Source organism: Salminus brasiliensis, chromosome 3 (genome assembly GCF_030463535.1).
Source record: "Salminus brasiliensis chromosome 3, fSalBra1.hap2, whole genome shotgun sequence".
Taxonomy (NCBI): domain Eukaryota; kingdom Metazoa; phylum Chordata; class Actinopteri; order Characiformes; family Bryconidae; genus Salminus; species Salminus brasiliensis.
The window spans coordinates 44,197,779-44,214,881 of NC_132880.1; the positions used below are offsets into that span (position 1 = coordinate 44,197,779).

Consider the following 17,103-nt stretch of genomic DNA (forward strand, 5'->3'; position numbering starts at 1 on the left):
CAGAGTCGCTGCTGGCACACTGACGTTAATCTGCAGACACAGGCAATTAATACTGCCAAAGCTCTTACCCAGTTAGCAGCAGCTCTTGCTGTTTTGGATCTGGTGCAAAGTTTTTTCCTCCACATATCGGCCAGTTCTGTCAAAACAGTGAGAGAAATCATTACATCCCTTGCGAAGCAGCAACATCAATCAAACGGCGCCAAACATCTTCCATCCTCTGATGTAATAACCCTCAATAAAACATCAACCCGCAGAGTCTAGGCTTTTATTGTTTATTAAATAAACCCTTTCAGAGCATTTAATTCCAAGCAATTACCTCTAAAAATACGGTATGAGCATACTGGAGGCAGTCAACCTCATTATTTAAAAAAAAAAAGAAAAAAAAAAAAGAAAAAGAAAAAAGAAATAAAAAAGGGGAATTAATATATTCTGGGTATATCTATACAGTTTGGATTTTAAGGAAATTAATTACTTTTTTTTTTTTTAAACCCTTAAACACTGCCAAAACATCCCTTAAAATCTAACCCCTGGCCCATTAAACCTGGCTTATAAGTTTTTGCCAAACGCCTTTAATATAAATTAAATATGCTTAGCATTTCTGAAACTGGTAAATATCATTATAGAACACCTTTCTCCTCAAGAAATGTGGCCCAGGGACTCGTCACTGAGCGAACACATGAGCCACATTAACAGAGCTACAGCAGGTCTTAAAGATATCTTTAATAAAGTCAAAACATGTACTGAAAGAACCAACCGTGTGAGTCTGCAGAGTGCCCTGCTGCTGACCAGCGCAGACCACCCTCTCCCACAGCTTGGTTGGCACGTTGGAGATGTGGTAGGAGCAGGTGATGGCAGAAGAGTGAAGAGGAGCCAAATAAGGGGCGGGGATAGTGGGCCAGCCAGCTGTTTGAAGGTCAATCACCACAAGCTCTTCCTCCAGAAGGACAACAAGGGCGGAAGGGTCATCAAAATCTATTTTAAAAAATAAATAAATAAAAAAAATTAAACACACACTCTTTATAATTTAACTTCTTTAGATTTATTTTCTTTATATTATTTATAATATTATATTAAATAATATATATATAATAATGAATATCTTCTTTTAAGGAGTAGTGCTTTAAAAAATATATACATATATTTATTTATAAAAAGCAGAGAAGGTGAAGGGCCTTGCTCAAGGCCCCCAAACACTGGCAACTTGCTGAGCCCACGTATCGAACCCACAACCCGGTCAACAGCCTGAAGCTCTAACCGCTAAGCCACCACTGTCCCCAAAGTTGGAGATCACTGTGGAAAACATTAAACAAAAGGTCTCTCAAAACTCTCAAATATGTCTACATACTTTTTGGAACCCCACCCCACCCCACTCCTCCAGCCCCCTTAAGTAACCTTCCAACAGACAGATAGGTATAGATAAATTTAACTCTCAGAGTCCTCTGAAAAAACAAGAGAGGCAATCGACTGCCAAGCCAATTTTCTCCCCGTTATTTGAACAAGCTTCTGTTTTCATTAAATGTAAACGTTTCGCTGACAGTCTACTGCAGCCAACTCTCGGGCCACTCACCCTTGTCTCTGTCTGTGCAGTGGACGGTGAAAAAGTCGATGACTCGCGAGGTGAAGTCGAGGGTAACGTGCTGGCTGTCCTGCAGTATTGTTAAACAGTGTCTGTCTCCGTAGCTGGCTCGGGGCATGCCGCCGCTGAACAGCACCAATGGAGCTCTGCAGTGAAAACACAGTGCAGGAGAGGATATCCCCCTGAGTCAAAGAGGCATAGCTAAAACATGCACGATCAGAGGCTTTCACTTTTCACCCACTGCTGCCCAGTGCTGACACAGACCCCGACTCTGTGGTCCTCCATAAGATTTTGTTCACGGCTTTGCAGGGAAACGGACCTGAAGAGAAGAGAGAAAGGAGCAGGCGTTAATGCAGCTCTACAGACAGATAGTCAGGGTTTTGTTTTGGGGGACAAAATTGTCAATGTATGTGGTTGGCAATAGGCCAAAAAGACTAAAATTAAAATCTAAAACAAAAAGGTGAGGACTAGACCTTTACTTTACTATAACTAAGAGCATCTATAAAAATAAATGAAAAAATACAAATAAAGAAAATGCAAAAGCTGCATAAAATGGGGGTAGGGTGAGGGTTTAGACTTCTGAATAATACTTTGGTGAGCCCCCCCCCCCCCCACACACACACTTTGGCAAGCTTTGCTCTACATCATCCCAAGAGTGGATATTTATCAGGAAAACAGCTATGAAACATGTGTTAACCCATCAGCTGATTAAAAAAAAAAAAAGGATAAACTTTTAATAAGTCTGCAGAACAACTTTACAAGCCAATAAAAAGGCAGTATTCACAAAAATCTGTGGTATACAACTACATTTCCAGATGTTGTGTGAGCTAGACAAACATTTCGTGAGTGACCCGCCCTCTTACACACCGTTACAGTCAATTAAACCGACAAAAACATCAGCATTACAGCTGTACAAGAACAAAGCAGTAAGGGTATTCATCACCCTGATATACACAGTTCAGCCAGAACATTAGCACAGGTTAAGTGAAAAACGTTGATTATCTTCATCTACTGTGGCATCTGTCAAGGGGTGAATCTAGTCAACAACAAGGGAACGGTCAGTTCCTGCAGGCGATGTGTTAAAAGCAGGAAAAGATTGAGCCACTTTAACTAGGGCCAAACTGTAATGATGAGATGACTGGGTCAGAACATCTTAGAATATCCCCCCCCGTTATGCAGTCATCTGTACCTCCCAAAAGAGATCCAAGAAAGGAGAATCTGTGAACCAGCCAAAGGCTCATGGGCACCTAATTTTTCCCCCTACCGTCTGGTGTACAACTCCCATTCATCTCCCTTAAGAAAATGAACAGTCCAGAAAAATGAAGACATCCAGAAAGTACTGTACTGAGCAAGTGAGAAGAGTCTTCAGCACTGGAGAAACCCACAAGGCTTAAAAACTGATGCCAAACTTGCTTTGCTAGTTGATCTGATTATTTTGTTTGGCTGGCTGAGCTGAAGTTTGTGATCCTGCTACGAAAGGAAGAATGACAAACTACACTGTAATATTATAATGTGCAGTTTGCTAGCCAACTACCCAGACCTGTGTTTAGCAGTGTGTGTGATTTGCTTGGACGTAGCTTACAAAAACACTGCTGTGGCTGTAGTTCTTTGACCCAACCTAGCAGCTGAACACTTAATCTGTACAAGCCCTGCCAGCTTCATGAGCTGGAATCAGGTGTGTTAACTGCTTACACAGAACAGAACCCTGCAGAACCTCCTCTTTGGCTGAAGTCCAGCAGAAGTTCTTAAAACTATTAGCATCTGTAAGAGTCATCATACACTAATCACGCTCTTTACAGCACATTGCACACAAATTCCCCATGTCAGACAGTTCTCAGGCTCTCTGGACAGGCAGGGAAGAAATCCACTCAATCCACAAAACAAACGAGAAAGCCCTGGATATTTAATATCTGTCTGGACATATTTACGGTACATTGAGAGTTGTGGCCACTGCACAGAAGTAACAGCCCTGACTTACCGTATGTTATAGTGGAGGTGACTGGTTCATGGGTGCAGGGGGTGCTGCTACTAACAGACCACACCATGTACCCGCCATCACTGTGGGAACTGACGAAGCTGTTCCCCGACCGTTCCCAGACCAAACTCTCCAGCTGCTGCAGAATTAACACACACAGAAAGTCATTAGAACGTGACATGAACTGCCCATGACAACACAAGTTATGGAGACTTAAAACTGTTGAAAGCCACACTACGTAATGTTTAGAGCTATTTTTAATTGAAGATTTGAATCACACTCTGACTGCTGGTGCTGAAAAGGCTGTGGCCCACCACACACACACACACGTCATTATTCTATAAGAAGCAACCATTACCAAAATAAAAACTAGCAGTGAAAAAAGTGTACAAATTAGAAGCATTTTTATATAAATAAATAGAGGGATAAATAACTAAAAACAAAAATAAATAGAATGCATAGTGACTTCATGGTATTTAATAAATATTTTAAACAAAACTAATAGGAATGCAGCCAGAAAGGTAACCATATTTTACACACACACACACACACACACACACACACACACACACACACACACACACACACACTTTAATATATATTTATTTTATTTAAATACATTTACGGCATTTAGCAGACGCTCTTATCCAGAGCGACTTACAAAGTGCTTTGCTATTTACCCAAGAAAACCTCAGCTAGTTAGAATAGACTAATAGTTCAAAGATACCTTTAAGCTTAGACTCTACTAAACACAAGTCAATAAGGTGACCATAGTACTCTGCTATTCAGCCAAGTACTCTCAGAAGAGGAGGGTCTCCAGTCTGCGTTTGAAGACAGCGAGTGACTCGGCCGTTCGGACACCCAGGGGAAGCTCGTTCCACCACTTTGGCAGGACAGAAAAAAGCCTGGACACTCGTCTTCCGCGGATTTTGAGGGATGGCGGGTCGAGCCGAGCCGTACTTGAAGCTCAAAGGGCTCTAGGTGCGGATCGGCTTTTGACCATTGCCATCAAGTATAGAGGGGCTGGTCCGTTCTTGGCTTTGTAGGCCAGCGTCAGGGTTTTGAATCTGATGCGGGCAGCAGCTACAGGAAGCCAGTGAAGAGAATGCAGCAGTGGAGTGGAGTGGAGAAATAAATAAATAAAAATAAATCTGACACACACTAACCTGCTTTCCCAGGAAGTAGTTGTCCACGCGTCGACTCTGGAGATCCCAGAGAACCACCAGGCCTCTGCTGTAGCCAATTAGGATCTTGTCAGGGTACTGAGGATGTTCCTGCAGGGACTCCACCGGCCCCAGAGACTTCCCACATTTGTACTCCTCTGGAACACTGGAGAACAGAACAGTAGGAGATCTGCATGCATTTCACTACAGCAGAAGATCTGATGTGCTCATTTCTGTGAACCCTGAACCTCTGCATTTCACCAAAGGGCCCAAACTCCCACAATGCCTGAGGCAACAGTGTGCACTTCAAACGAGAGGAAAAGTGACAAATGAAAAACAACTTGATCCAGAGAGCGGCGTGTTTGGCAAAGTTGCAATTTCTTTGTAGTGCAGTGTTGCTGAGCTGTGCTCCTGCCTGGGAAGATCAAAGCACGCAGACGACCACTTCCCTCCCTCCGTCCGGCCGTCCCCCACATCTCCTGAATCACTCCGCTGAGCTTACAACGTGCTCCCGGCATCAAAGCAATGCTTCATTCACATATTCTGCCGTGCACTCTCTGGTAAGATGCAACACTGAGGCAAGGGTGCCGCGATACAAACCTAAGAGCGCCCAAGAACCATGTTCGCGTGTGTATTGTTAGTTCAGGCACTGTGAACAACACTTCCAACAACATTTGGTAGCAATTACACTGATGCATGCTTCAAGCGTCTGAAGAGAGTAGGACAACCTACAATTAAATTAAACAAAAAGATTTGCGGGTTTCTAGACAAAGCGACGTTGCACAAGGACATGAATTTAATACTTAAACACTACTGTTTAAAACCCTGACCAGTGACCACCAATCAAAAGCCACAGTATGGAATTCCTCTACGCTCGTGGCATGGTTTCAAGTAGTGGAATGTGCATGGTACACCCACACGCTCAGGACGAGATGCACCCATGACGGGGCGAGACGAAAGGGAGAGAAACACTAAAAAGAGGGACTGGAGTGCAGTTCTAGTGGCTTGAGATCAGCCAGGGCAAAAAACAGATACGATGTCAGACAAACAACAACAACACATTTAAGGCACAGAAATCCTCATGAATGTTTAAGACAGATCAAAGTCAGCTTCACGTTTCAAGCTGTAAAACTGGCTCAGCAGTCTGTTGTACTGCAGCAGTAAGTCAGATCAAATCTCGAGTCATGCTGCTTTGCCATCAGCAACCAGAGTTCGAGAGAGCACAATTCGAGGCGCTGTGCAGGTGAGCAGATCTAATCACTCTTAAAGCATGTTGGTAGACACAGGCGTCTTGTTAGCTGGCATGGTGGAGCTGGGGACCCGGTGCTTTCCTCAGAGCATGTCAGGTGCCCAGTGGTGCTACATCGGCAACAGTTTGGTTTGGCTTAGTGTCGGGAGCATTGCTAGTGCTAAGGGGAGTTATGGACGGGAAGGGTAACTGGCAGCACCACATTGGGAGAAAAGGGGGAAAAAAAATGAAACAAAAAAAGAATTGGTTATAAAACTATATATAAAAAGGGGGTTGGAGGTAGGCTTAGGTTTAGAACAGACCCAAGAGTTGTGGTTGTGAGAGTGACCGGATTGAGGTAAGGTTAGTGTTGTGGGAGCTTTAGGGTTTGGAGCTAGAATAAAAGTCAGTATAGCTTTGGAGCATAGAGTTATACTAAAAAGAATTTGAAAGAATGTAGTGAGATCTTGTGAGCTAGTCTGAAGAACAGAGCTTGGTTCCTCCAGGTTTCTCCTGGACACCCCCCCCCCCCCGGCGGCTCACCTGATTTACCATCATTAAGCCCCGATTTACCAACCCAGGTGTTGATCTGAGGAGAACTCTAAATAATACTAGACTCCATGAGGAGAACTTTGGAGATGTTCTAATGATGAACACAGTGATGGAGAACCACCTCCACTTTCTGTATGAATGTTAGTGTTTATTCTGATATGAGTGTTTTACTGAGGAGATAAACTCTTACTGGAGCTGAAGGAGCTAAAGTTCTAATTCTCACAGTTGTGTGTTTTGCAAGAACACAACTAAATTGATGACTGGACTCTTGCATTCTTGTGACTACAAAATTGGAAACCTGCTGATGCCTGACTTAAGACAGTCTCTCAAGGATTAAAAGACAGAAACATCTGACCACAATGCTGGGCATTGTTTTTAACAGAGTCTCTGAGTATTTTTAGGGATTCTGGCATCCTGCTGCCTCCCAACGACGTGCATATGAAGCTCGCAGGCTCTGCCTCAAATGCCTCTTCCACTGGGGCTCAGGGGATTTGGCAGTTGGTACAAAAGCATTTTGTTCTGTAGTTTCCTGGCTGACACGTACTTATTAGCAGAGGCTTAGACAGGCCGCCCATTAGCCCAAATTGCGCTCACTTAATGAGCAGTTCATGGTCGTTTCCTACAGGAACATGAAGTTCACACCAAGACAACCAGGCTATAAGAGGGATGAGGCTCTGGGAAAGCTGTAATTTATTTCAACTTAAACAGCTTCTTCAACAGTGGGGTGAGAGACAGAGGTGTGATTTTCTGCCTTTTAATAGGCCTCACTGCAGCCATCTGGCCAAGTGGGCCGTTTCTCATAACTCAAACGTCAAATTCCCATAAAGGCAACGAAAAAAGTAACAAATGCTAGTACTACAGAACCGTATTACTAGCTTAGTTAAGGTAAATCAAAGAAATTAGGACTAGGTAGCGAAGAACTTGGCCATGGGACAGGAAGGCTGTGCAGAGGCTGGGTCTATCCAAGGCCTGTAATGGACAGACACAGCTGGACACAAGAGTAGGGAAACTGTCCCAACCAAAGAAGGCTGCTGAAAGTCCTCCCTAGTTCAAAAGTGTCCCAGATCAGCATGAGACTTACCCCCAAACCACAGGGTCAATGGAGGAGGGCATGAGGAGGTAAACAATAGAGCACTGAGAGTTCATTACCCTCAGAGCAGAGCAGAGAACTCTTGGTCAGGAGGGAGTCCCCAAATGCTTGTTTTATGAGGTAAGCTCACAGGCAGTGGAATGCATCCACCCACCAGCAGGGCTGAGGGAGAATAGGCTACAGACTCCCACACAAAAAAAAAAAAAAAAAAAAAAAAAAAAAAAACCCCACACCCACATTCCCCAAACAAAATTAATTTTATTTTTTCAAACATTTAAATAAGAGCCTAATTTCTATATTTTAACATTGCATTTTCTTACAATAAAGATTAAACACACTTTACCGTTATTGCACAGTACAGTGAACAAACCCACCAGTGAGAACATATACTCAGCCACTTCAGCACCTCAACAATCAGGTTTTAGGTGCCTTGTACCCATGTTCATTTCTACACAATTTTATATGATATTATATATTAGTCCGGTCAATGCTAATGTGTTAATGCATGTGCTTAGTCTGCAAACTTTAACCGGTTAACCCTTTTTTAAGGCAAATTATATAATTATAAGTTTGGCCCAAACGCCTTCCTGTTTTTAGAGCCTAGTGATGCATTAGTGGCTTTATTTAGCAAAGTAAACAAGCCGTCGCAACTGTTGAGCTCAGAGGATAGATTACACTTTATTTATGCTGAAATATGGATTCAATCTCATACCCCTCATTCCCACCCATCCATTCATCTGTTAAATGCTGTTTAAACGTTTTCTCTACTAAAGCTTCTGTGTCTGAGCTTCGTCATGTTCAAGACTACAGTTCTCAAAACTACACCAAGATATTCTAAGATTCTTCTAGCCAGTTACGTTTACATTTAAGGCATTTAGCAGACGCTCTTATCCAATTTTATTATTTTTAATTATTTAGTTAATTTGTTCTCCCGCCAGCATAAGCCAACTTTTTAATTTTTTTTTACTTAAATCACAACAATATTCTAAAGAAAATGGGGAGTTAATTGTATGGTTTGAAGTGCTTGCATACCAATCAATCACTGAGGTAAAAATAAATAAATAAAAAACCTAAAAGAAACTTTAGTTTTTAGACCCAATAAATAAAAAAATATTTTAAAAGTACTTTGGGTTGAGCAGTAGTGATGGGAACAATAGCGAGCAGTAAAGCTAGAAAAGCACAGACCAAAAAAAAAAAAAAAAAAAAAAAAAAAAAAAAAAAAAAAGAGCAACAAACAGACCACTTATTCACCTCTGCATGATCTCATCTTGAAACAGGGACTTGTCCAGAAGAGTAAAAGATGGCAGCTCTAAGAAGTGGACTCCACCGCCTTCAGTGCCCACAGCCAGGAGGTCACAGCTGAGTTTCGGCAGGAGAACGGTCACTCGCGTTGCACTGTAAGGGGGGGAAAGTGATGTAAACAGAAGGCAATTCCAGACACTCCTGACCAAGCAGATCCTGACAGTGACTCAACGTTAGTCAGAGCGCATACTCGCACAGAAGTGATTGGGCAAAACTGCCCCATTCATCAGAAACACACATACACATTCCTACAACAGGAAAGTAAAAACCAAGCCATCAGCAAAAAACCCTGCATTTATCGTTCTGTCTACTAGATTTGGGAGCATTGCTGTGAAGATTTGCTTACATCCAGCAACAGGAGCATTAGTGAGGTCAGAATGTAGAACAGTCACCACCCCACCTCATGCTAAAAGTATTGGATGGAGCCCCGCCCATCATTCCAGAGAACAGTTCTTCCACTGCTCCACAGCTCAATGCTGGGGGCTTTTTTTTTATACCCCTCTAGCCCACGCCTGGCATTAGGCAGCATGGTGCCAATAGGTTCATGTTTTTTTTGCTCCAGAGGGTTCAATTCTTGGCATCTCTAAAGTGACAAGACAACCGTGTGTGCATTTGCACATTTCAGGGCAAGTCCCTGAAAACGCCAGCAGAGGCTGAGTGGAGGAATCACCTTGTGCTTTCAATGCCGGACCTGCCGGGAATGGTGAAGCTGCGCACCTCCTCCAGGTGGGAGCCCGTCTCTCTCTGCCCAATTTCCCACAGGTGCAGAGTGTTATCATCCAACAGAGACAGAATCCTCCCCTGTGATTAGAAACAGAGAGACTGAGCATCACACTCGCCAGAAAGGCCCTCCATAACCATTACTTTATTTTAACCACGGTCATACGCAAGAAAGTCCAGCCTTGAATTTATGGTGAAATAGGAAATGGTTTACCTGCCCATGAAGGAAGTGCAGCTGTGTGACCGTCGCAGTGTCTTTATGAAGTCCAGTGAACTCCACTCCAGGAAAGCCATATCTGGGTGTGTAGTCAAGGAGCTGTGCCTAGTATGAGTAACACTCTCCAGCTCCACACACACACACAAAAAAAAAATAATAAAAAAAAAAAACATGGACATACTTCCAGCCATCTAATTAATAGATTGTTGATATTAGAAGACAAGGAAAGAAAGAATCACCCCCTCCAAAAAAGCACTCTTTGATTTGGCATGTATAATTTCAGTACAGAGAAAACCCAAAGATTTCTTAATTTGCAGTACAGTTATAAAACCCCACCCTAATTTCCATGGTGTCAAGCAGCAAAGCTGAGTAAACAGACAGAACAGAAATGGAGCAGCATTTGTTTTTGTCTAGAAAAGAGACGCCCACTTCTCCCTCCTGAGTGGCCAAATTGCAATTTCTATGGTGAGCCAAGGGTCAAAAACTATTATATAATGCTTTTTAAACTGAATTACTCTAAAAGATAAGAATCCTTTATTAGTCCCACAGTGGGGAAATTCTCAGCATCACAGCAGAAAATGGATAGCAAGACACTCGTAGATAAATTACCACTATATACAAAACAAATAATAGAAGTTAAAAAAAGCAATAACAATATTAATGATGTAATGATGTAAATATCTGAATCAACAAGTTAAAATCTACAGGGATTCCCAACCTGAATATGGCAGTTTGATGCAAATTTCAGCACATTTTTCTACTTTGTCCCCCCACATCATGTTAAATTAAACAAATGACCAGAAACCTCTGTTAAAATATACCAGGGCTGTCCAAACTTTATACAGCTGTATACAGTATGTGAATATCACCCAAAGCCCCTGTATCACGTTCTTCACTTTCAATGGAAGTCTATGTAAAAAGATTGTATTCAGGTTATTTTAGAGCATTTCTATTGTAATTCATAGACAGGAGGGGGTGGGGGGGGGGGGGGGTGACAGTGATGTTTGTGTCAGATTGAGCATGTGGGTGGGGTTAGAGTAACTAAGACCGGCCAAATGAAACATTCTCTCGGGCCAACTTGGGCCCGCAGGCCGCAATTTGGGCATTTCTAGTCTGAGGACAAAAAGTACAGTGACTTAATTAGAGCTGAGATACTCATCACATACCGCAAGCAAACCTGTACTTGCTGTGAATCTGGACGATGTTCTTTAGATTGGATCAACAGAAATGCTCCAAAAAGTTGCTGTTTTGAGCACAGCTGCTGTTCAGTTGCTGTGGCCGCAACAGCTTACAGACAATTTATGTTTTTAGTGGATTTTCTATAAAACACTGAAATATACAGAATTCTCTTTACAGCTTCTTCTTCCTATTGCAGAAATACATCTCTAGAATTTGACAGTCCTACAAAAATCTTTACAAATCTTCAACCCTGCTCAGTGTGGCTGGAACAGAACGGGGGAGGAAAAATGGCCATTGTAGTCTGCTTCTCATTACAAATCTGCCTAGTTCCCCTCCTCCCATTAACAAAGGAGTGGATATCTAGGTCAAATCTGTCTCATGCTCCATGTAAAACAATGCAAACCCTTGCAGATGGCAAGACGTCCTCATTTGAGGCCTGGACCATTGTGCAAGTCCTGTAGTTCACACAAAAGAGAAAAACTGACACGTTACATGACAAAGCAAAAGTCTTGAGTGTCACATGTAGAAACTGCACAGCACACACAAATATCTGAAGCTTCAGGCTGCTAGATTCCCTCTTGCAGATTTCTGCTCATATTAAAGAGGAAGGAGAGAGGAGGGGAGGCTCACATCTGGATGAGCGTAAAGAGTGAAGACAGATGCAGGCGTGGCGTAATGCCTCTACAGCATGGAGCAACCCATTCAGGACCGAGAGCTGAACCCAGAACAAAGGGCAGCCTGTGCTGCAGCCTGAACAACAGAAGCTGCACGTCAGTCCTGCCACCCTGCACTCAACACAATGAGAGGCACTGGGCTCTAACAGCTTACACAACCCCACCGCTCTCCATGCCGGCCACTCAGTAGAGCCGCTTCCACCCGCCGCTTCCTGCTGCTGCCATGGCAGCACGACTATTATGTCACATGGGGACACAGGCATGCGCCCGTGTCATTTGCAGAGGCGCACTCTCAGCCAAAGATGTTCTGCTGCCTTTGCACAAACATTACAAGGAGTTGAAGGGGAGGTCCAGAGAGTGGTGTAAAGTTCTGCAGATTACGTTCACTGAAGTGAAAACTTTGGAAAGGGGTGCACTGCAGAGAAATTGGCAGACTTTCAGTATTACAGTGGTGGTGACAGGAGCCCAGGAGCCAGGAGGGTCACAGTGTCTGCAAAGCAAGTTTAGCCATTTTATTTACTACTCAAAACTATATGTTTCTACATATAAATGCGGATTAATATAAAATTAAGGCAAATCTGGAATAAAAATCAGCCCATATTCATTCTAAAAAAATGTTTAAAGCTAAAACTAAGTATAAATATTAAGGGGGAAAAAAATCATTATCTGGTAGAAACAGGAGGGCCAGTGTTTCATTAAAGTTAATCAGAACACATACTATTATTATTGCATGCTAATACATAAACAGATACAGACTGACAGGCCACAAAGATTCATTTACACCATTTTCAAGCAATCATCTCTGCTCCAGCGATAAATCCAAAAACAGGCTGAAATGAACAAGATAGCAATCGATGCACAGCGCACTCCTCCCGGCAGAGATTTGAGATGAAGGCCAGGACGCTGGTTGTCAAAACCAAAACACAGCCAAAATTGGCTCGCAGTCTGAGTGCGTATTCATATTCTATTCTCCTACTGTTTGTTTCAGCTGGAGCGGAGCCAACGTGCATCCTCTGCGGCAGCAGCGCACGGCCGTCTGGTGACAAAAATAAAGCGTCACAAAGTTAAACTTCCCTTTTCCCCCCGCTCCTCCTGCACAGTCAGTTTGTGTTACATCATTCATCAGAGAGATAGGTTAAAGAGTGTTGGGAGTTAGGGTGGGGCAGGCTGACGGCGTGAGGAACGTGAAGAGGACGTGTGGGGAGCTGGAGAAGGGGGGGGCCCATACAGCACAATGTGCTGGGCCCCAGTGCTGGAATGCATTGGGTGTGTGGGGATTAAAACACAAGAGCAGGAGGTGGTGGTGGTGGTGGAGGAGGGGTTAGGAGCAGCTGGATGAAGCTTTCAGAAAAGGTCTGATTGCTCCACAGCTCATTAATCATTAACAGAAAGGTCTCAGCTTTTTGAGAGACACCGATTCCTTCCCCACCCCCCCTAAAACTCCCCCACAATCAGCTTGGAGAGAATTACACAGTCCTTCAAATCTCATCCTTTAACCCTGCTGACAGCCCCCTGAAATGCATTGTTTTAGGGTAAAACTGATGTAAATACATGGAAAAGGATGTAAACAGATGCAATTCATGCAAAAATGCATCTTTTTGGTTCGTTTGGTGAAACGGAATAAGGACATTAAGTAAAGGATTTCCTGTGCTCAGTCAACAGTTTCCCCGGTTACTCTCAGACAGATACGCTTTGACCTATATAAGCTCCTGGACAAGCTTCTTCTGAGGAGTGCTGAAGACCTCCGCTCACTTTAACAGCTACAGTGCTATGGTTTCCATCAGCAGGCCCCCCCAAGACTCAAAACAGACCTCAAATTCCCCAGACAGGGCAAGGTAATATGATAAAGGCTAAGAATAATTAAGTTTGAGTTTTTGCGTCTCCAGGCCACCCAAAAACTAGCAAAATCCCCAGACCATTTATAAAAATCCAGACGTTCATGAGAAACACATTCAGATTGTAATCTCCATGATGAACAAATGTAACACTTGGCAATAGTCAGTGAACATGAAGGGCTATGACCCAGTGGATAGTGAGATTGCCAGATTTTTGAGCCCAACTGATGGGCAGTGCGTGCACTTGGTCACAACTTATAAAACGGATTCCTTAATTAATCGCGATTCTTCTCACTTACAGCAAGAAGCATGGTTGTGATGTAAACTACCACTACGCCCAAGTGCTTACTGTTTGTTTCTAGGACAAACATAAGTAGCGAAGAAGTGAATGTTGATTAAAAACCTCCTCCGCCAAAGGGTTTCCAGGCAGGCAACAAGCCTTCAGCATGAGCTGCATATAGGAAACATATGGCATCAAGTCTGCTGGACGAACAATCCCTGGAGGCTCCTTATGAAGCTGCTTGAGAGAACGCCAGGAGTGTGTAAACTTGCACTAAGGCACGGGAGAGAAGAGTGTGTGACGAATGAAGAGAAGAAAAAAAAAAAGAAAAAAAAAGAAAAAAAAAAAAGAAGAAAAAAATGTTTTCATTCTTTGGACACTTTTTTGGTCACTGTACAAGTCAACATGTTGGTTTACAGCTTTGATGTCTTCATTGTTATTCGAACATCTGGAATCCAGCTCCACATCTTTTAAATAGGGCTGTGTACACTTTTGACTGGTAGTGTAAATATACACCTAAAACAATCCACAATTATTAGCATATGCAACTGACCAAACGTCTGTAAAGCTGACCGTTTTACCTTTACACAGCTTTACTTTACTTCCCACACATGGGACCAGTTCAACAAACTAAGATACACTTAATGGGCACTTCATTAGGAACACTAGAACGCAGTCATGCAATTATCTAATAAGCCAATCGGCTGACAGCAGTGCAGTGCATTAAACCATGCAGCTTCAGGTTCAATGTTCACATCAACCATCAAAATGGGGACAAATGAATGATCTCCATCCTTTTCTCCACTGCTACCTGCCTAATGACCATGTTAAAACCTAAACAGACTCTTAACTATCATTATTAATATTACCACTTGTAACCATCATTACTCTCATTACTCTGACCATAACTGTCATGACTATATTAAGTTATACTACAGCATGATTATTATATTATGATTAAGAATATGTTGCACACCCAAGCAGTTCAACAGCATAGATAGTTTGGTGACTTATTAATTAATAAATAGTTCTGATCAGAGGAGGATGGGTCAGGTCCCCCTTTGTGAGTCTTGGTTCCTCCCAAGTTTTCTTCCTCCAGCTGAAGGAGTTTCAGGTCTCCTTATGTTGTTGATTTCTTGTCTTTTTACTAATTACTGATTATGTAAAGCTGCTTTGTGACAATACCAAAAAAAAAAAAACTCTACTATATTGGGCACAGCATGATTGTTGATTCCAGAGTGATTATTTCTATAATGGTTGACCTGCTGGGATGTTCAGCTCAACAGTCTCTAGAGATCATTCAGAATGGTGCAATAAAGAACACGCATCCAGTGAGCGGCAGTTCTGCAGATGGCAACACCTGATGAAAGGGGTTCAACTAAGAACAGCCAGACTAACTGGAGCTGACGTCACGGTTTTGTGGTGAGCAGAAGCATCTCAGAATGCACAGCAACACGTCCAACCTTGAGCAGGATGGGCTGCAACAGTAGAAGACCATGTCTGGTTGCACTTCTGTCAGCCAAGAACAGAAAGCTGAGGCTGCAGTGGCTCAGCACAGGCAGTCTCGCCAGAAATCTAGTCTGGTCTGATGAAGCCAAGGTACTGCGGAGGCTTACAGAAGGTAGTGTCAGAATTTGGTGTTAACAGCATGCACAGAATCCACGTGCCAAACCTGCCTTGTGTGAGCAGTCCAGGCTGGTGCAGGTGGTGGTAATAATGGTGTGGGGATTGTAGTACAGTTGCTAACCATGCAAATCCCTTTTTGGCCACAATTGACCCATCTTCTTACGGCTGCTTCAAGCAAGATGCCTCATGCCAACAAAACAATAGATCCTCATTATCAGATCTGAACCCAATAGAACACATTGGGGATGTGGTAGAGGCTCTCATCATGAGTGTGCTGCTGGAAAATCTGCAAGAACAACATCAACATGAACCAGAATCTTCTGGAATTCATGCCACCAAGATCTGATGCAGTTTTAAGAGCAGGAGGCCATGTCCTGTATAGTGTTCCTCTAAAAATAAAGTGCCTGGTGAAGGTATATGTAAATATGAAGTAAATGAATATCTTCGACATTCAAAAATTGGGAAAGGTGCCCACTTGTGTCCACTCCAACTCACTGGAATTCAGATTCATGTAAACAACAAGTGGTTCTATGCTGAACATGTGCACATACTTCTATACTTCTAGGCAACAAGTGCATGTGAGGACTAATATAGATTTATCTAATCTGTGGGTCTTTGATCATGGCTCCTCCCCCATTCTCAAAGCCAAGCAATTTGATAAGCCAAAGGCAGGCCCTAAATCAGACCACCTTTCCAGGGCCCCTCTGGCTTCTCTCACACTGCCTAAAGGCCACGGTAGTCATCTCCTCTCCTCATGCACTCAACAATGCTGGACATTTACTTACTCAAGCACTCCCAGAACACTCAGCAAAATATAATATGCTATAGTATGGGACACCCTAGGTCGTCTGTATCGGCTAGTCCTGTACCAAAATATGTGATATGAAGAAAAGCATTGGTTTTTCAACAAGGTTTCCAAAAACGTCTTTCAATGTCAGTTTGTACAAGAATGATTCTTCAAATAGAGAAACCCTATTAGAACATAAATAGCTTAGCTATTAAATATACTATTTATTGCATTACAAAAAAAATCCCAGTAATGATTCCCATTAAAATATTTCTTTATATAAATGTTTAACCAACTATTTGTATGCATTTATACACATGACGTAATTATCAATATAAAATGATTAACAAACTTTGCTACTTCTGCCTTCTCCCAAACTCAGTGGAAATGGACAGTGGTCAGTTTATTAAAGCAAAATAGACTTTTAAATTAGTAAAAAACACATTTTTAAAACAATAGATTATTGCTACCATTCGCAACAGCCCATTACTATCAATGGTCTGACTTCTTTAAGGATCTATGAATTCTTTAAGAATTTTTAATTTTATTTATTAATTTTTTTAAAGGTAACACTTGTTTGTCATAACTACGGATACAAAGACCGAATTATTATTTCATTCATGTATTAAATGAACTGTAAAAGAAATGAGTTAAATGCAAACTAACCTCTCAAATATTTATTGAATTTTTCCCCTTTTTGCCAATTTGGTTTAAGCCAATTAACACACCAGTTACTTGCATTACAGAATTGGGCCAATGTAGACCACCCAGACCAGGAATCGAACCCCGGTCTCCCACATGCTGTGCGGTAGTGGTGTTCTCTACTGCGCCACACCAATCACTGCTCTCTCTGGCACTAACGAGGGTAAGGACTCAACACATCTCCAATACGCACAAAG

At 42.5% G+C, this 17,103-nt stretch overlaps 1 protein-coding gene across 2 annotated transcripts in view; it reads right to left on the reverse strand.

The window, feature by feature from the left end:
• The window catches only part of llgl1 (LLGL scribble cell polarity complex component 1), a 47,155-nt gene that overhangs the window by 15,325 nt on the left and 14,727 nt on the right, over positions 1-17,103 (reverse strand). For both annotated transcript variants that reach the window (XM_072676335.1, XM_072676334.1), the window contains exons 3-11: positions 9,821-9,902; positions 9,557-9,687; positions 8,836-8,979; positions 4,718-4,880; positions 3,555-3,690; positions 1,841-1,895; positions 1,568-1,722; positions 755-972; positions 69-136 (exon numbers count right to left, since the gene is read on the reverse strand). In XM_072676335.1, coding sequence (XP_072532436.1) covers positions 69-136; positions 755-972; positions 1,568-1,722; positions 1,841-1,895; positions 3,555-3,690; positions 4,718-4,880; positions 8,836-8,979; positions 9,557-9,687; positions 9,821-9,902 — 1,152 coding nt within the window. The remainder of the gene's footprint in view (positions 1-68; positions 137-754; positions 973-1,567; positions 1,723-1,840; positions 1,896-3,554; positions 3,691-4,717; positions 4,881-8,835; positions 8,980-9,556; positions 9,688-9,820; positions 9,903-17,103) is intronic.